The 20,370-nt window shown below is 45.5% G+C and overlaps 1 protein-coding gene across 3 annotated transcripts; it reads right to left on the minus strand.

Annotated features, from left to right (window-relative positions):
- Nucleotides 1-3,188: 3,188 nt before the first annotated feature.
- TMEM216 (transmembrane protein 216) lies at nucleotides 3,189-7,391 on the minus strand. Of its 3 annotated transcripts, XM_030833980.2 has the most exons (5): nucleotides 7,339-7,388; nucleotides 6,655-6,756; nucleotides 5,989-6,081; nucleotides 4,032-4,233; nucleotides 3,189-3,766 (listed from the first exon to the last, which is right to left on the minus strand). In XM_030833980.2, the coding sequence occupies exons 1-5, from the start codon at nucleotides 7,373-7,375 to the stop codon at nucleotides 3,751-3,753; spliced, it is 450 nt and encodes a 149-aa protein (XP_030689840.1). In that variant the 5' UTR covers nucleotides 7,376-7,388; the 3' UTR covers nucleotides 3,189-3,750. The 3 variants fall into 3 exon arrangements, with proteins under 3 accessions (XP_030689840.1, XP_030689841.2, XP_060160377.1); XM_030833981.2 differs by lacking the exon at nucleotides 3,189-3,766 and having other exon boundaries at nucleotides 3,814-4,233; nucleotides 7,325-7,391; XM_060304394.1 differs by lacking the exon at nucleotides 3,189-3,766 and having other exon boundaries at nucleotides 3,814-4,233.
- Nucleotides 7,392-20,370: the final 12,979 nt, after the last annotated feature.

A 20,370-nucleotide genomic window follows, 5' to 3' on the forward strand; every position in this document is an offset into this window, starting at 1 on the left:
ATGGGGTGTGAGCTGTTTCACGGATTCTGCATTGAATAGATTTGTTGAGGTGTCTGGGACACGGGTGTGGGCTGATGTAGAGGCTTTGGGAGGGGAGTGAATCCCTGAGTTCTCAGCTGGAATTGCACGGTGGGCGTGTGTAGTGCGTGTGGTACACCTCCTAGGAGACCTCGTGCGAACCTTTGGAGGTGCCCCTTGAGGTTTGGCTTTTTTCCTTAGCCATCCAAACAGCCTAGTTAATTCCAAGTCATCTTTTATCCTTCAAGGTTCCTAAGATTTATTCTCAGAATAAATGTCCTACCTTGTACAGTTCAGTTCCGATGTCATCAAGTTCATAAAGGGAAGAGTCCTCTGCTAGGCGTTAGAAGATATGCTGGCTAGTGCCTCCTTCACATCTAAATCTGTCTAACCACGGACGAGCAGCACAACCTCAGTCTCTTTCGTTTGTAAGATGAAAATGATAGCTGTTCTGCCTTCCACATTGGGAGGTCTGAAGAATCATAACAAATGTGAACGTGTTACGTAGACTGCGGCGCTATCTAAATATAAGGGAAGTACAGATTAGAAAGCTTAGCAAAGTGCGGCGGGGTAATCCTTGGGATTCCTGAAAGGCTTTTTAAAAAGTCGGGCAAACAAGAGGAGAGTTAGCATAATAAAAAGATGAACCAGCAACCAGATGACATATAATGTGTTGCTGAGGCCAGTAAAGACAAGAGCAGTATAAAAGCAAGAAACCCTTAGTAGAAGGGAAATTCCTTGAGGGTCTATGATATAAAACTTGAAGGAAAAAAAATAGTTGGAATGCCTCTCAGAACTTAAACCAGGGTTCTCAAGTTGAGTTCCACGGTTGCCTGCATTTCAGTTATGCGCCATGCTTGCTAAAATGCCTTCCTGGCTGCATCAGTCTCTGAAGTCTAGAAATCTACTTTTTATGCTCCAGATGACTTACATAAACTAAAGCATGAGGACTGCTAGTTTAGAGAAGCAAGTACGTTCTTCAGTTTCTCCTAGGGATTACCATGGCAGTATAGGAAGGGAATGAATGACCTTTGGGTCACCTCTGTGTTCCTGAGTGCTTCCTGAAATGAGCCAGACCTCAGCCCCTAGAGACCACCACTGCAGTCACCCGACTAGGCATGTCAGGTGTGACATGTCAGTTCTAGGCATGAGTGTGGATATCCTAGCAGGCCTCTGCCAGGTCTTGTGACCAGGGCCTGCTCCTTGGCCCAGTCCTCTCACTGTCCCAGAATGTTAGTCCTTCAGGTGTGTATGGGGTATAGTGGCTTCCCTTGACACTACAGTGAGTACAGCCTCTGACACGTTAACCCTGAAAGACTAGCTGTGCTGATTCCCATCCTCCACTGCCTCAGTTTCTGTTGTATGATGTTCTACTCTGGTGTGCCTAACTGCATCCACACAGCTCGCCCCAACAAGCATCAAGAAGAATGAGCATTTATGGGACGTCCCTGGCGGTCCAGTGGTTAAGACTCCGCGCTTCCACTGCAGGGGGCACGGGTTCAATCCCCGGTCAGGAACCAAGATCCTGCAAGCTGCACGGCGCGGCCAAAAAAATAATAAAAATAAGAAGAATGAGCATCTATGGAGCCACACCTGGGAAACACAACACGCTAAGCTTCCAGATGCCCATGAAGAAAATGTGAAGACTTCCTGTTCTAAGCCCCATTTTCAATCATTCATTCTTATACTCACGTGGTACCTGTTCAGGAATGGAATTTACTTGATCCAGATTGAGACACGTAAGACAAGGTTTCTAACCAATTAGTAACCAGTTGTATGATGCTTGGCTATGTTACTTCCTCATCTCTAAACCTGCCAAGCTGGGGATGAGATTAAGTTGATCTCTAAAGCCCCTTTGAATTATAAGCCACCTCTAAACTTTCAGCTGAGCCTCCCATTCATTTTTCTGTGTTGCTGGGAGGGGGCCTTAACCAGTGAAACTCTAAATGGAACAGAGAGGCCACGGGGATGAGTTCTCCAGTCTGATGCCAGAGATTTCTTCAAAGCAGGGCTAGACAGACAAGCAGTGTGAGAAGCAGCAGAAAATTAAGGTATTGGTGGGATATGTGATTGAAATGTCAGGGGAGTTTCTATTGGGTTTTTTGTTACTGTTTCATGCTTAATCAGACCTATTAATAGTCTTTGGATGGACCCCAAAGACAGCTCTTAGGCAAGGACACGGAGGGTTAGGAAGTAAGAAAAAGCATCAGTGCTTTGGAAAGTGGAGACCTACATAGGGTGAGAATGAGCCTCATCACAGGAAATAAGCAGTTAAAAACCAGCATGACATTCTTAAAGGCCAATTACTTTTTACTCTGAAGAAAAGCAGATATTCTAGGGTTCACCTGATAGCAGATGGGCCACTTGGCTCAGGGTTTCCTAAAGTGGCTTCTGTGATGGCTTCTTGGGGCTGAAGAAATGGCTGCTATCATGCAAGATGAGAAATAGTTTTAAAGACGGTTACTTGGAGAAGGGAATGATTCACTCATTTAGGGCAACACGCCTCCAGCTTAAAGAATAAAAATAGGGACTTCCCTGGTGGCGCAGTGGTTGGGAGTCCGCCTGCCGATGCAGGGGACGTGGGTTCGTGCCCCGGTCTGGGAGGATCCCACATGCCGCGGAGCGGCTGGGCCCGTGAGCCATGGCCGCTGAGCCTGCGCGTCCTGACCCTGTGCTCCGCAACGGGAGAGGCCACAACGGTGAGAGGCCCGCGTACCGCAAAAAAAAAAAAAAAAAAAAAAAAAGAATAAAAGTATGTGTTCCTTTTATATTAACTTGAAATTTTAAAACAAATGACCAAAAAATATTGGTAAGTTTAGAATATGTTTCTTCCAATTACTCATGCCTCACCCTGGAAAGATGACAATTATCTGTAAGAGGAATGAGAGACAAGATGCTGGCTTTGGGGCAGAGATGAAGAATGTGAGCAGGCAGGATGACAGATCTGAAGAAGACACAGAAGCTGGCAGGGCCTTTAGGGATTAATTGAGGCTGGAGCTGTGGGAAGAAACTCAGTGGGACACCTTCATCACTGCCTCTGTGTCCACACTGAACCACCAAGCGCAGCGGAGAACAAACCGCTGGGATAGTCTCTGCCTTCTCTTAAAGTGGAAGAAATTCTAGGGACGGGTGCCGTGAGGAAAAGGCTACTACAACTTCCGCCACAGAAAATACATCTTTATTATAAAATAATGTTTTGTTTCATGATGAGAGTAGAAAAATAACACTATGAGCTCCAGAGAAAGTTCTGGAGCTCAGTCTCTGAGAAATGGGATGAGCGGCTTTTGCATCACTCTGGGAGCACACCCTCCTGAGGTGCCCCGTGCTCCTGCAGGACGTGGGGCGCAGCACACACAGGGAGTGTGCAGCTCAGGTCCTGCTGGAAGCCCAAGGAGCCTACACGGTCCACACAAGATGCTCTGGCCACGATGATCAAAGAGGAAAACTTGAGGTCAGAAGGGAATTAATTGGTTCTGAGAAGGGCCAGGATGGCGACAGCCTTGCCCCTCCCTATACTGGAGTGTAGAAGAGTCTCTTGAACGGATGATCCTGGTTTAGAAGATGGTGCCCAGTGGGCTTATGCTTGGTTTGTTCCCCAAGGTGTCTGTGCTGAGGAAAAGCTGCAACCTTGCCCAGGACAACTTGACCCACCATTTCTCACTCGTATGGCTAAAGTACCAGAGGTATGTGTGGTCTCAGCCTGTGAGGGCTGCTGGCTGAAATTTTTGTACTTCAAATCCTGTCCATACTGATGGCAGAAAGAAAGAAAGAAACAAAATGTTAAAAGACCAGTGAATAAGAGCAGCTGGCTGGAACTGTTCTATATCCCAAGGCTCTTGGCCCCAAAGAACAAGGAGAATGTCTACCCTAAGTGGGAAAGGCAGTCCCACAGACAACCCTATTTGCCCTTAAAAATCTTCTAGACCCCTCAGGCTTTAGACAAACAATGAATCCCCCCCTGGGATGGGAATCCAACCCTCAGGTGGTAGGAAACGGTCCCTCGGCAGCAGTACCTGGAGAAGGCAGCCAGGGTGAGCACCTCAAGCAGCAGCTCTGAGCCACAGAAGAAGAGCAAGATGCCGTTCATGATGGCTTCCAGGCGGAGCACGTAGGTCTGCAGCAGCAGGTAATAGGAGGCCATCATGGCAGATGGGAAGGTCAAGGCCATGCTAATACCAAGCGGCATCTTTCGTTGGCAGAGGTTTCCCTTTGTACCTGTACAGACACAGCCCATGGAATCACCTCCAAGTGGCCTGCCTTCCCTGGCCTCAGAGGAAAGGCGGGCGGGATGGGATGGACTGGCAAGCAGAGGAAAATGCTCCTGAATGGGGATGTGCAGGTTTATAAATGCGGTCCCACCATGTTAAAAACTAGAGGCTTGGGCTTCCCTGGTGGCGCAGTGGTTAAGAATCCACCGGCCAATGCAGGGGACACGGGTTCGAGCCCTGGTCTGGGAAGATCCCACATGCCGTGGAGCAACTAAGCCCGTGCACCACAACTACTGAGCCTGTGCTCTAGAGCCCGTGAACCACGACTACTGAGGTCATGTGTCACAACTACTGAAGCCCGCACACCTAGAGCCTGTGCTCTGCAACAAGAGAAGCCACCACAATGAGAAGCCCGCGCACCACAACGCAGAGTAGCCCCCCGCTCACCACAACTCGAGAAGGCCCGCGCGCAGCGACGAAGACCCAACACAGCCAAAAATAAATAAAATTTAAAAAATAATTTATAAAAAAACTATACATGGCAATAAACGTTCTCATACAGATATCTTAGCATATCTGTAGAAGTATCTGTCTTCTTCAACCATTTTGGAAGGGAAATTGTTAGGTCTAAGAATACGAATTTTACCTGGTAAAACTATTAGCAAAAAGGTTGTACTAATTTATATTCCCAGAGGGTGTGGGAATATAAATACCCACAAGAGTGTGAAACCACAGAGACCTGTTCCTCACAGCCATTCGAATGCTGGGAATTTGGAAACCTTTTTAATCTGATGGGTGAAAATGTTACCTTGTTTTTTCAATTTGCTTCTTGTTAGTGAGTCTGGGCATTTTATCATGTGTATTGGTCCTTGTAATGATTCTTATGTGAATTGCCCATTAGTGTCCCTTGCTAATTTTTTCTTTTTTTTGCTAGTGATAATTTTTTTTTAATTTTTATTGGAGTATAGTTACTTTATAATGTTGTGTTAGTTTCTACTGCACAGCAAAGTGAATCAGCTGTATGTATACATATATTGCCTCTTTTTTGGATCTTCTTCCCATTTAGGTCACCAGAGAGCATTGAGTAGAGTTCCCTGTGCTATACAGTAGGTTCTCATTAGTTATCTATTTTATACATAGTATCAATAGTGTATATATGTCAATCCCCTTGCTAATTTTTAAAACTAGGTTTTTTTCTTAGCACTTTATGTGAGCCTTCTTTATCCTTTGTTATATGTGTTGAAACTATTTTTTTCCCCTCAGTGTGTGTTTTAACACCGTTTTCAAGGATGAGATATTCTAACTAATAAGGGCTTGCTCTGTATTTCTGGGGATATAAAACTTGTCCTAGAGAAATCCTTATTCAGAGAAGTGGAGGGGATCTTAGTGCTGACCTGTGCAGGCGTCTACTGCCCTGGATAGGTGTCTACTGCCCTGGACATGGAGGTACAACTGAATCTATTCTCCCAAGCAAACCAGTGAGAGGAACCAGGAACTCTTGTATTAGTTAGACAACTGGGAAGGAATTATCTAATATCTCATGTCACCACCTACTTCTGGCCCTGCAGAGCAACAGACAAATAAATCCTGACCCAAAATATGAAGCAGCTTGAAACTTCAGAGAGGGGGTAACAGGATATACCACCAGATCCAATCTCTTATGGTGAGCCTAGGTTATGTATTGAAACTTTTCCTTGTTAATCAGGTTACAGATACCAGCTCGTCTCATAAGGAATGGAAATATTCTCTGGACAACACTCACCAAAAAACAGTCGAATTACTTCAATTCCAAGATAAAGGAAGAGCATCGCCACATCCAGTACTAGATTGGCTGTTGGATATGGTAGCAGGAAACCTGCCAATACAAAAGTCAGAGCTTGCAAACAACATAGAACAGGACACACAAGAACTCCCACACACCTGGGAATAAAGACAACACGAGTCTTATCAGCGTTCCATGAACTACTTAGTGAGATGTGGGCAGGATCTGTTAACCTGCTGCAGGATCTGTTAACTCCTGGTGCGGCTACGTCTGTTAGAGGCAGGCTCGTTATTACGGGGTTTTACTCCTAACTCGGAGAGTCTATGGGGACTCTGCTCTCCACAGTAATCAGACGTACATGGGTACACAGGCTGCTGAAATGAAGGTCACCAATGGGCTTAAAGTGGAGTTCAGCAAAGAGGTGATGGGGAAGAGTCAGAATGGAGAAGTCCACATTTCCCAAACTCAAGAAAATCTTGCCAAGGGGCTTCTTACTAAATCATTCTCAAGGAAGTCACCTGATGAAGAGACTTCCACCGTGCAACGAAGAGGAGCCCCAGGGGGCAGAAAAGAATGAAAAACAAGAAGGCTTTGGGTGGCAGCTGGCACTGGGCTGAAGTGGGGAAGGGATGTTGGGGCAAGGGGAGTCAAAACCCCAGGCCTTACCTTTATACAGAAATACGAAGAGTTCCAGCAGGAAACAGGTAGCATAATACCACCCGTTCAGAAAGAACAGGATTTCCAAGGGGGTGGAGGACAACCGTTTACCTGAAAATATGAAAACAGAGAAAAGAGATGGGCTGGAGGGCAGCTCAGCCTCAGTTATTTCAATGGTTCTGTGTCTAACTTGGAGGAAACACGAGGCCGCAGCTAGTGGAAAGGGCCACGTGGGGGCACTTCTGATTGCTGACGAGGAGTACGTGTGTATATACGGTGTGGAGGGGGGTTTCCTTCAATCCCCTTCTTTCCGGAATACCGTCAAACTCGACTCCTTCGGCTTTGGGGCTGAAAGTCAAAGCGTCTCTAAGATCTAACCTCGTCACTATTTGGGAAGGGAAATTAGGGCTCAGAGACCAGCACTGGCCTGTTTGAAATCACGCTGCAAATTCGCAACTGACCTGTCCTAGAATAGGCCCAGCCAAGGATTTGGGGGTATCTGAGACCCGCACCTCGAGACCTTCGGGCACTCAGGGTGGGTGAGTCCGCCAAACCCTGCTTTGGACAAGTGAGGAGTGATGTCCCTAACACCCGAGAAGGAAGGGTTTAGGTCGAGCACTGGGAGAGAAGGTTGGGGGTGGGTGGGTACTGAGGAGAGCGAGACCAGCGACTCACACACCTCCGGAATCTCACCTCGCGACGCCATCTTCAGTCCCCATGGAAACTGCATACGCGGCTACAGCTACTCCTGGAGCAGCGAGGCGTTGCCGGAAGCTGGGGACGGAGCGGCCCTCTATTCTGGCCTCTCTACCCGCCTACCTCACTCTATGGTTACGTGGTGCCTGGGATGTCTCGGTGCAGTCCGCGCGTGCCAGCAAATTGCTTTCGCTGGGGTTTAGGCTGCCGAGCTGAGAGAGAACAGTGGCCGCCCACCGAGCAGTTGTCCTCAGGACCCCGGGAGCGGGAGCGGCTCTTGGGCTTCCCCATCCCAGGTTTACAATGAGTCGTCTGAGTGTAGCCAGTAGTGGTAATGTGACCGCAGGATTGGCAAATAGGCCCCGGCCCCAAGATTCTCTTTACTAACAACGATCTGAAAATGAGAAACGGTGTGCACGACAGTGCTATGCAAATGCACGGTGGGGTTTGGGGTCTTTTGTCTAGCAAGCAGCCTTTTTTGGGGGGAAAGGGTAGTAGGGGGTTTTGTGCCTCTGATTTACGAACCAGGTAGTTAGAAGACACCAGAATTAATCGGAACTAGAGGCTCCTTTCAAGGAGCATAAGTGAGACAGGAAGATGAAGCATGATCACCAGGTGACCCGAGACGTGTATGGGAGTTGAGAAGACAAAGTACTCGCGGTGGGAATTGAGAAAAGTTTACAAGAGATGGTCTGTAAACTGGGCCTTAAGCCTGCTTGTGATGTGGAGCAGTAAAAGCGTGTTACCATTCTCAGAGGAGTAGAAAGAAGGGCTTTGTTTTCGTTTCTGTTTTGGCTGTACGCGGGCCTCTCACCGTTGTGGCCTCTCCCGTTGCCGAGCACAGGCTCCGGACGCGCAGGGTCAGTGGCCATGGCTCACGGGCCCAGCCGCTCTGCGGCATGCGGGATGCGGGATCCTCCCGGACCGGGGCACAAACCCGTGTCCCTTGCATCGGCAGGCGGACTCTCAACCACTGCGCCACCAGGGAAGCCCGAAAGAAGGGTTTTGAAGTGGACTCAGGTTAACTTGACTGTTAGTCACTGTCAGTAAGGGTAGGACAGGAAACATGGCACAGTCAAACCAGGTAATTTGAGTAGAGTGACTAATTTTTTTTAAACTAAATTTGTTTTTTTATTTTTGGCTGTGTTGGGTCTTCATTGCTGTGCTCAGGCGTGCAGGGGCTACTCATTGTCGTGGCTTCTCTTGTGGAGCATGGGTTCTAGGCGCGCAGGCTTTAGTAGTCGTGGCACGTGGGCTCAGTAGTTGTGGCTTGCAGGCTCTAGAAGGCAGGCTCAGTAGTTGTGGTGCACAGGCTTAGTTACTCCACAGCATGTGGGATCTTCCCGGGCCAGGGCTTGAATCCGTGTCCCTTGCTTTGGCAGGCAGATTCTTAACCACTGCACCACCAGGGAAGCCCCGACTAATTCCCCCGCACCACCCCCAACCCCGACTAATTTTTTTTTTAAGTGTACAGTTCAGTGGCGTTAATTACATTCACAATGTTGGGTAACCATCACCATCATTTACAAAGCCTTTTCATCATCCCGAACAGAAACTCTGTAACCGTTAAGCACCCACTCCCCCCAGCCCCTGCTAACATTAATCTACTTTTTATGTCTATGAATTTGCCTATTCTTTATATTTTAAATAAGTGGAATCATACAGTACTTGTCCTTTTGTGTCTGGCGTAATTCCATTTAGCGTGTTTTCAAGGTTCATTCATGTTGTAGCATATATCAGAACTTCATTCCTTTTTATGGCTGAATAGTATTCGTGTGTGTGTGTGTGTGTGAGTGTGTGTGAGTGTGTGTGTGTGTGTGTGTGTGTGTGTGTACACCACATTTTGTTTATCCATCTGTTGAGGAGTGGACACGGATCTCCGTCTTTAGGCTAGAAAAATGTTGCAGTGAACATCATTATAGAAGTATCTGTGGAAGCCTCTGTTTTCAGTTCCTTTGAATATATATCTAGGAGTGGAATTAGAGTTTTTTGGTAATTGTATGTTTAACTTTTTGAGGAACCATCAAACTATTTTCCACGGTGTCTGTAACCATTTTAGATTCTACCAGCACTGTACAAGGGTCCCAATTTCTCTGCGTCCTCATCAACACCTTTTATTTTCAGTTTTTAAAATTGTTATTATCACTATCCTAGTAGGTGTGCAGTGATATCTCACTGTGGTTTGGACCTGGGATCCTTTGCTGCAGTGCTTGCACCTGGACAAACATCTCCCGGAGCAAAAGAATACAAAGAAACTATAAGGGACTGAAAATAACTGCATGCATGCATGGTTTGGACAAATTATGACCAATAAGATACAAAAAGGCCAAAACCCAACTGCTGCTTTTTGGGGGGGGGGGCAGAAGCAGGGTACTGCGCATGATCGCACATGATCCCTGCACACAGCACCACCGAGGGGGTGGGCAGACCACCAAAGCCACCCCCCCGGCCTGACCCACCCCTACCCTCACCCTATTTAAGGACCCAGCTCACTCCCGCCCCCTCTTTGGGAAGTGAGCAAGGGCACCTTTTTCTTGTTCTCACTCCCTCATGCTGCAGCATGAGTTCCAGTAAAGCTTTGCCTAAATTCCTCATCTGGCCTCTTACCCATTTCTGTTGATTAAGGAGTTCAAGGACTCAAGTTGGTAACAGCTGCACCAATTTACACTCCCACCAACAGTGCAGGAGGGTTCCCTTTTCTCCACATCCTCAACATCGCTCGTTATTTGTTTTTTTTTTTTTTTTTTTTTTTTTTGGCAGCATCAGGTCTTTGTTGCAGGATCTTTGTTGCGGCATGCAGGATCTTCCAGTTGCAGCACACGGGCTTAGTTGCCCCACGGGTTTAGTAGCCCCGTGGCATGTGGGATCTTAGTTCCCTGACCAGGGATCGAACCTGCACCTCCTGCATTGGAATGCAGATTCTTAACCACTGGACCAGCAGGGAAGTCCCTGTTGTCCTTTTGATAATAGCCATTCTGACAGTTGTGAGGTGACATCTCATTGTGGTTTTGATTTGCATTCTGAGTGACTAACCTTTCAGACAGTGCTGTATTCATAGCTAGTTGGGGTGGAGGTGTGGGTCAGTAATTGTTTTTTCTGGGCTGAAAGGAGAAGCAGCAGAAGCAATTCCCTGAAACTGGAGAGAGTAATATTCAGGGAGAAGTCCCACCAAGAGCTGTGAAAGTCTGAAAAACTGGTGAATTTATATCTGAGCTCTTCCCCTTCCCTCTCCTCTGCGCTCTGATCTCCGCTTGTGCCTCCCCTTGGAACTGAACTGCAAGCCTGGGGTCTTTCTTTAGTGTCAGCGGAGCAAGGCACACAGCAAGGCTGGGAGGGGTGGAAAGGGCTCTGGAGCCAGCACATCTGCCTCCACTGCCTGCTAGACAGGAGTTAGGCAAGTTCCTTCTGTGAACCTCAGATGTCCAACTCTAAAAGGAAGGCGGGCCAGCTGTTTGTTTTTGTAAGTAAAGTTTTTTGGGGGAACACAGGCACACCCACAGATTTACATTTTGTATACAGCTGCATTCATGCTACAGGCTTTCATGCTAAGTTAAATAGTTGCAACAGAGACTATATGGCCCATGGGCTTACATACTTACCATCTGGCCCTTTAAGAAAAACTTTGCTGACCCCTGTCATAGAGGATGGCAAGGATTAACATGCCACAACTCCACAGGTGCTACAAGTAGGCAATAAGATTGAACTACTCATAGCGCAGCAAACAGCAGGAGCATCATCATGGCAGCCTGTTTCCCCAGTACCCAAGTCCTACGAATGACACAGTGAGCCCCAATGGTGGTGCGTGCAGTAGGTTATGCCGCATCTGAGGAGCCCAGGGCCAAGGGCTCAGAACCTTTTTTAGCAAGCAGCAAATAAGCCAGGCTCCCCCTACTCTGGGGGAGGGAACAATTACACTGTAGTCACACTGTGGTGGCCTTGGCCTACCTACTTGCCTATGTGCTCAGTGTCAGGAGACAGGCCTTTCGTTTTGGAGTTTTCAGCAAAAACAACGTGCAGATCATTGTTGCTTTTGTTGTGGCCATCCATTTACAAGGCTTGGTGTCAGTCTATCTCTTGTAAAAATAAAACACAGTGTGTGTGTGAAAAAAAAAAAAAAAAGACCCAGGAACTAGGAGAAGGAAAAGGTTTATGATGCTTCTATTAAAAAAAAAAAAAAAGTGACCCAGCAATCCCACTACTGGGCATATACCCTGAGAAAACCAAAATTCAAAAAGAGTCATGTACCAAAATGTTCATTGCAGCTCTATTTACGATAGCTCGGAGATGGAAGCAACCTAAGTGCCCATCATCGGATGAATGGGTAAAGAAGATGTGGCACATATATACAATGGAATATTACTCAGCCATAAAAAGAAACGAAATTGAGCTATTTGTAATGAGGTGGATGGACCTAGAGTCTGTCATACAGAGTGAAGTAAGTCAGAAAGAGAAAAACAAATACCGTATGCTAACACATATATATGGAATTTAAGAAAAAAAAATGTCATGAAGAACCTAGGGGTAAGACAGGAATAAAGACACAGACCTACTGGAGAACGGACTTGAGGATATGGGGAGGGGGAAGGGTGAGCTGTGACAAAGCGAGAGAGAGGCATGGACATATATACACTACCAAACGTAAGGTAGATGGCTAGTGGGAAGCAGCCACGTAGCACAGAGATATCAGCTCGGTGCTTTGTGACCACCTGGAGGGGTGGGATAGGGAGGGTGGGAGGGAGGGAGACGCAAGAGGGAAGTGATATGGGATCATATGTATAACTGATTCACTTTGTTAGAAAGCAGAAACTAACACACCATTGTAAAGCAATTATACCCCAATAAAGATGTTAAAAAAAAAAGTTTTCTTTTGACTTCTTAGTAAACTATAGAGAAAGTTGAAAAAATAAAAAAATAAAAAAAAATGGATAACCAACAAGGATGTACTGTATAGCACAGGGAACTCTGCTCAATGTTATGTAACAACCTAAATGGGAAAAGAATTTGAAAAAGAATAGCTACATGTATATGTATAACTGAATCACTTTACTGTACACCGGAAACTAATGCAACATTGTTAATCACCTATACTCCAATATAAAATAAAAAGTTAAAAACAAAAAAACAAAAAAAACAACATGCAGGGGCTTCCCTGGTGGTGCAGTGGTTAAGAATCTGCCTGCCAATGCAGGGGACACGGGTTTGAGCCCTGGTCCAGGAAGATTCCACATGCCGTGGAGCATCTAAGCCCGTGCGCCACAACTACTGAGCCTGTGCTCTAGAGCCCACAAGCCACAACTACTGAGCCCATGTGCTACAACTACTGAAGCCCGCATGCCTAGAGCCCGTGCTCCACAACAAGAGAAGCCACTGCAATGAGAAGCCCGCGCACCACAATGAGGAGTAGCCCCCACTCGCCGCAACTAGAGAAAGCCCACACGCAGCAACAAAGACCCAACGCAGCCAAAAATAAATAAATAAAATAAATAATTTTTTTAAAAAACCCAAAACGTGTGCACCAAGGCAGGCTGCCTCTCCCAACATCCAGTGAGTGCCCTTGGTAAATCAATGATTTCTAGTAGGCTTTTGTGATTCTTTTGGGTTTTAATGTACATAATATCACATTATCAGAAAGTATAGTTTTACTTCTTCCTTTTCAATCCCTGTACCTTCAATTTCTTTTTATTACCTTATTGCACTGGCCAGGACCTTCAGTATAATTTTGAATAGAAGTGGTGATAATGGATATTCTTGTCTTACTCCTAACATCAGGGGAAAGTATTTATTTATTTAATAAATTTATTTTATTTTTGGCTGCGTTGGGTCTTTGTGATCATATGCTTTGCTCCCTTTATTCTGCTAATGTTATGAATTACATTGATTTGCAAAGGTATAATCAACCTTACCTTCCTGGAAAAAACCAATATGGTTGTGATATTGAACAGAAAAGAGTTGACATAGCAGGCCTGAGACTGCTCTCCTTAGAAAGTTCTACTTGCAAGGTTGGCCTTTGCCTGGTGTCTGGGAACTCGTTCAGAAGGGTTTCCACCAATCCAAAGTGGCTCACTGTCTCTAAAATGTTAGCACAAACTATGTGGTTTATGCTGAACACCTGCTTCCTTCTGAAGTCTGGAATTTTGGTACATGCTAACTATTCTTAGTTTGCAGAGAAATTTTATCATGAATGAGTGTTGAATTTTGTCACAGATACAGCTAATTAACGATCAAATGTTTTTTCCCCTTTATTCTACTGATTTGGTGAATTTCACTCATTGATTTTTAGGTTTTTTTTTTTTTTTTTTTTGCTGCGCCATGCAGCTTGGGGGATCTTAGTTCCCCGACCAGGGATGGAACCTGTGCCCCCTGCGGTGGAAGCAGAGTCTTAACCACTGGACCGCCAGGGAAGTCCAATTTGGTTTAAGGTTGTTAAACCAACCTTACATTCCTGGGATAAACTCCACTTGGTCAGTCTAGCTGAAGATTAATCAACTGACTTTTCAAAGAATTAACTTTTAGGGCTTCCCTGGTGGCGCAGTGGTTGAGAGTCCACCTGCCGATGCAGGGGACACGGGTTCGTGCCCTGGTCCAGGAAGATCCCACATGCCGCAAAGCGGCTAGGCCCATAAGCCATGGCCGCTGAGCCAGCATGTCCGGAGCCTGTGCTCCGCAACGAGAGAGGCCACGACAGTGAGAGGCCCACATAACGCAAAAAAAAAAAAAAAAAAAAAAAAGAATTAACTTTTAGTTTCGTATTTTCTCTATTATTTACCCATGTTTTGTTTTTTTCTGGTTCTACGTTTAGCCTTCTTTCTTTCTACTTACTTTGGGCTTAATTTGCTCTTTTTCTAGTTTAATGTGAAAACTTAGACTGTTGGTTTTAGATCTTTCTTCTTTTCTAATGAAAGCTGCATCATATGCATTTAAAATGTATTTTCATCACGATGTAGTTCAAAGTACTTCCTAATTTCTCTTATGGTTTCTTCTTTGATCGATGGTTATTTACAAGCGTATTATTTAACTTGTAAGTATGTAATGGTTTCCTAGTGTGGCAGTTACCAACGTATTGCTCCTCAGCTCCGGATAAACACTTCCGCACCTATTCTGTGCTAATGGACTAGACTGGAAGCGTTTCTCCGTTACAGCGAGCACAATGTTAGGCTCTGTCAGTTAGGGCGCTGGACGAACACTGCAGGAAGAAAGGGGCTTTTCTTCCTGGTTCCAGCGTGCTGTGTTTTGATTTTTCTTGCTCCTGCTGCACAGTCTATCAGAGGTGCCTGTGTGTGGGGACTTCCACTGGTGCTCTGCCCCAGCTGCATGTCAAGGGGGTGTGGGGCTCACTGGTCTCTTAGGTGATCACCTTGCCTCTGCCTCACACCTGCAGCAGCATCCTGATCCCCTATGTACCCCTGCCCACCAGCTGCACCCTAAAGGGTTGTTTCCCAGGGATTTTCTGGTGTGGACACCACACTCCCCAGACTCCGCCTCTGCGGCAGTGCCCCAGTTCCTCTGTAACCCGCCCACCAGCCTTGGGTCACTTCCTAAAAGTGAAGTTTCCTGGGGTCCTCCCAACAGAGACATGCTGTGCTCCTCAGGGCATTCTGCACAGCATTGCATCTGATCAAGATCCTCATTTCACAGCAAAGGAAGTGTGGCAATGGGCTTATACCTCGCCTGGAATAAGGTGGTTTAATTGAAAAGTAGAATCGTTTACTGAAGGCTCAGTCATGGTACCAGTTGGGAGACAACACCCTGAAAGGATGGGGCTTCTAATTTACAGAATGAAGTATGTCTTCGAATCAGAGACTATTATATGGTGCTGTCAACCCCCTGGCCAGCACACATGGGTCCAGGAATCAGGGGTGGGAGAGGAATGACTCCTCTCACTATTATACCTAATAACGCACCCACAGAGTCTTTGCCTCTTATCCTGAGAAATTTGAGCCTGCTGATTTGGAGATCTTAGTTCCCAAGTGAGTAATACTCCATAAGGGGACACAACAATGGTACCACTGAATTGGAAAATGAGATTGCCACCTGGCCAATTTGGGGTCCTTATGCCACTAAACCAATGCCCCCCCCCAAAAAGGGGAGGAGGTTCCAACCTACTGGTTGGAATGACTGATCTGAGTCCCAAGGGGATATTGGGCTGCTGCTACACAATGGAGGCAAGGAGGACTGTCTGGAACCCAGAGGATTCTCTGGGGCACCTATTAGTAAATCCATGGCCGCCCCCAGAAGTAGGACTCAGATCACTTAGGAATGGGGGTTTGGGTCGCTCTACCAGTTAAAGATCCCGGAGCAGCAGCAGAAGCTCTAGCTGAGGGCAAAGGAAATATGGAATGGGCAACTGAAGAAGAAAGCCATGGATATTAACTATGACCTTGTGAACGGTTAAAAAAATGACCAATTACAAAAACGAGGGCTGTGGTAGCTTTGTGTATGCTTCTTTGCTTCTTGTATGCATGTGTTTATTTGTATATACTGACCATTTTCTCCTTTTTACCTCTCTATTTACAATTTGTTGGAGGTCAACTTTGTAATTTTTTTAAAATAAATTTATTTATATTTTACTTATGTATATTTGGCTGCGTTGGGTCTTCATTGCTGCATGTAGGCTTTCTCTAGTTGTGGAGAGCGGGGGCTGCTCTTCGTTGCGGTGTGCAGGCTTCTCATTGCAGTGGCTTCTCTTGTTGTGGAGCACAGGCTCTAGGCACACGGGCTTCAGTAGTTGTGGCACACGGGCTCAGCAGTTGTGGCATATGGGCTCAATAGTTGTGGCTCACGGGCTCTAGAGTGCAGGCTCAGTAGGTGTGGCGCATGGGCTTAATTGCTCTGTGGCATGTGGGATCTTCCCAGACCAGGGCTCGAACCCATGTCCCCTGCATTGGCCAGCAGATTCTTAACCACTGCGCTACCAAAGAAGCCCCAACTTTATAATTTAATCTTTAGGTAATAGAACATTTAGTGGGACCACGACAAAGTTTGTGGAGTAATTAATACAGAAGTTCAAATATGTGTAGAATGGTGCATGAAAAAAGATGGACATTAGTTCCACATTCACCTGTAGAACCTGTCCTGTGATAGCGGTACTGGAATCAGCATTTCTCCCTTACAGTGAGCACTCTCTATCAGTAGAGGGTGCTGGAGGGATACTGAAGGAACGAAAGGGCTTGTCTTCCTGGCTCCAGTGAGCTCTGGTGTGCTTTTCCTTGCTCACGCGCTGTGGTCTATTAGGGGTGCAAGTGCCCTGTGTAAGGGGACATCTAGAATATCGGGTGGTGCTCTCCTCCAGCCACATGCCAAGAGAGGCGCTCCCTCGGCAACCTCGCAAACCTGGTTCACACCCGGTGACCACTTTGCTGTGGCCCTCCTGTCAAGGATACTGCATGTTCCAGGCCTTGCACCCGTGGCAACTCCCTACCTCTGTGCACTTGCCCCCTCAGCCTTATCTATGCCCTGGATTGTTCTTCCCAAAGCCCTCCAGGCATGGACAGCGTGTATGCACAGCGGTGCCCCAGTTCCATGTGTCTGCTCGCCAACCTTGGCTTTTCTCCCCAGAGGGTAGATTCTCATGGTCCTCCATGCCCCGCGTGGACATCATACACTCCAGGCCTTGAGCACACAGGGCACTCCAACTCTTTTGGTGCACCTGCCCAACAGCCTTGGCTCACCTGTGCCCTGGAGGGCTGTTTCCTGGGATCCTCCCTATGTGGAAACTGTGTGCTCTGGGCTTGGTGCCTATAGGTTGTGTCCCTACGTTCCCTGTGCGCCTGCCCATCAGCCTCAGCTTGCCTGTGTCCTCGAGGGTTGTTTCTTGCCTGGCAACTGTGAACCAGCTCTGGCCTGGGCAAGCCAGTGAACCTGTCCACCACCCAGTAGGCTGCCATGAGGTCTGAACCCCAGCCTTGGGGGTGGGGGCCTTGGGTCCTCAGGCCTCAGGAACCCTTTTAGAGTTCTCTTTACATCTTTATAGTTCTCCTCTTATAACTTAATGATTCTATATATTAACCCTGCCATGTTTAAATTACTGGGTGGTTCTATCTCCTGATTGGACTTCGACTGAACCACCGAGCTATCTTATTGTTACTAATTTCTAACTCAATTCCATTATTGTCAAAGAACATACTCTTTATCCTTTTAATTTATTCCTTTAAATGTACTGAGAATTGTTTCATGGCTCAGCATGCGGCTTATACCGAATATTCTGTGTACTTGAAAAAAAATTTGCATCTTATATTCATATGTATTATAAAAAATTAATAGGAAAAACATTTAAAAATAGTCTTTATATTTACTCAGATACTATTTCTGATGTGCTCCATCTCTTTCTGAGGATCTGAGTTTCCCTCTGTTATCACTCCCCTTCAAGCCAAATAACCCCTTTAACATTTCTTACAGCGTAGGATTGTTGGCAATGAATTCTCTTAGTTTTATCTGAAAATGTCTTTATTTCAACTTCTTTCTTGAAGTACATTTTTGGTAAATTTAGATTTCTGAGTTGACCTTCGTTTTCTTGTAGCATTTTAGAGATGTTGTTACACTGTCCTCTGGCCTCTGGTTTCCGGTGAGAAGGCAGCTGTTAATGGTTGTTCCTCTGTATGTGGTGTGTTGTTTTTCTCTTGCTTTCAAGATTCGCTCTTCATCTTTAGCTTTCAGTAATTTTGAGTATCACGTTCCTAGACGTGGCCTTTCGGTGTTATTCAAGGTGGCTTTGTGGAGTATCTAAAATCTGTAAATTTCTTTCATCAAATTTGGGAAATTTTTGACTGTTTTTTAAATATTTTTTTCTGCTCTCTTCCTAGGACTCCAATCACATATCTGTCAGACTGTTTGACCTTATCTAACTGGTCTGTGAGTCTTTTTAAAAAATCCTTTTTTCCTTTGTCCTACAGCATGGGTAATTTCTATTGGTTTATTTTCTAGTTCATTGACCCATTCTGTAATCACCTCTTTTGCTGTTAAATCCATCCATTTAATTTAAAAATTTTCAGTTACTGTGACTTTTATTTCTGGCATTTCTATTTTTCAAGTCATTTGTTTCTATGCTCAGGTAGGTAGCTTGCCTATCTTCTTACTCACTGAGAACATACTTTCATTGCTGCTTTAATAACCTGGTATGTTAATTCCAGTATCTGGATCACCTCAGTGTTGGTGTCAGTTTTCAATGTTAACTGTGGAGACTCTGGTTTCTATTATGTCTCCAAAGAGTGATGGTTTCTTTTATTAGGCAATTAGCTTGGGTGGATATACAGTGCAAATCACACTTATGGGTTGGCAGCTCCAATCTTAGTTTAGATGTTCAGTCTTTAGCTGAGCTGCCTTGAGTCTGATTGGCTCATTTGTGGTCCAGAGTTTGGGCAGAGATGTGGGCAGACAGAACTTGGGGATTCCTCTCTCTCTGGCTCTTCCCTTCTGAGACTCCCATCTTTCCCTCCAGGGGCTTCAGCTGCCCTGGCTCAGTACTCGAACTGTGATTTTCCACCAGCCTATTGTACCTACCACTTTGTCAGCTGCTAAGTTACAAGCAGCAAAAACAGGGAGCTTTCTCTGCACAATCCTCTTCTGAGTGTGAACTCCCCACCAAACTTTCCTCTTCCCTTCATTCTCCAGTGTCTGTAGTAGCTGTTTTTCGTATTATGTCCAGGTTTTACAGTTGTTGTGTGTGGAGGGGTCATTCCCAAGCATCTTAGCCATTATTAGAAGTCCCTAGGTGTAGTTTAAATATTTAATCTATTTCCTTCATATTTCCCTCTATTTCTTGAGCATATCAATCATAGTTTAAACTCCTTGTCAACTTTCTCCAATATTTGGCTCACCTGTTTCTATTTTATACTTTTGCTATGGTTTTAAATAGTATCTCTTGACTTGCTAGTAATTTTTATTAGATCCAGAAATTGTGTATAAAAAAATTAGAGCATCTCTAGATGTTTTTTCTTCCACTCTTTCCTCTGCTACGCAAATGGAATGGGGGCCGATCACCTTAATCCACTCAGGGACTACATGGTCTGTGGCTACATTGTGAGTATAAGCCACAGTCTACCTGTTTCACCTTGTTCCTAGTAAGGAGCCCCCCTGAGCTTGCAACTGAAAGCCCTGTGTGTTCACCAGTCCCCTCCCCCGGTGGGTTCTGAATTCTAATCATCAGCACAATAAGTGTGCCAAAAATTCGATTCTGCTTTTCAGAGGTTTGAGGCTTAGCCTCTGGCCCTACACAGCTTCAGAATTTGGTAAGTATCTTGAACAGAAAATGTGTTGTTTTTAAGCCTCTTCCAGTCCCCAGCTTTGCTCCTCCAGTGTCACGAGAGCACTAAGCTCAGCTGGCTTCTCTGGTCCCCGGCTGCAACCCTCTTGTCTGGGCCATGCTTGGATTCTCAGCCTCTTGCTCAAACCCCGAGTCAGCAAATGCTCCCACAGGAAAATGTGCTGCAAACTTTCAGCTCACGTCTCTATGATTCGCTCTACTTCAAAAATTTAGGCCCTTTAATCCTCTTTCCTTCAGGAATTCTCTAAGGCCTTTTATAAAGACAATTTTTATATTTTATCTGGTTTTTCTAGTTCTTGAGTAGAGCATTGGGCAGCCAGAAGGAACTCCATGGTACTAAAAGTCTCTAAGCACTTCTAAAGTGTTTATTTTCTTCCTCTGATCTTTGAAAACTGACTGTCCCCAAGCAGTCAATTTATATCACAACTTAAAAATATATTCCTACTGCTAAGTGAAAAAAAAAGCAAACTATGTTATGGCTTATTCCCCATAATCACAACTGTGTATAGAATATGAATACATACTGTCCAAGATTTGAAATAAATAACTGGGGTTGGATATGGCAAGTTTTTCCTTTTGTAAAAATGTTTCTGAAATGTTCTGTTGTCTGTAAGAGGTATGTTAAGTAAATGTAGATTGTCAAGGAGGGGAGGGAGAAGGAACTCGGTGGTTGAGATATAGCCGTGGGAAGAATAACTGCATAAAACTTTTTATAACTTGAATTTTGTATCACATGAATGTATTAGCTATTAAGGAAAAGAAAGAAAGGA

The sequence above is a fragment of the Globicephala melas genome, chromosome 8, assembly GCF_963455315.2.
Source record: "Globicephala melas chromosome 8, mGloMel1.2, whole genome shotgun sequence".
NCBI lineage: Eukaryota > Metazoa > Chordata > Mammalia > Artiodactyla > Delphinidae > Globicephala > Globicephala melas.

What these genes read in the sequence shown, in the direction of transcription:
- TMEM216 (XM_060304394.1), bottom strand. Translation starts at nt 7,375, where the DNA reads ATGCAGTTTCCATGGGGACTGAAGATGGCGTCGCGAG. An exon ending in ACTGAAGATGGCGTCGCGAG is followed by an intron (nt 6,757 to 7,338) that starts GTGAGATTCCGG and finishes TCATATTTTCAG; the next exon opens with GTAAACGGTTGTCCTCCACC. An exon ending in CTTCGTATTTCTGTATAAAG is followed by an intron (nt 6,082 to 6,654) that starts GTAAGGCCTGGG and finishes TTGTATTGGCAG; the next exon opens with GTTTCCTGCTACCATATCCA.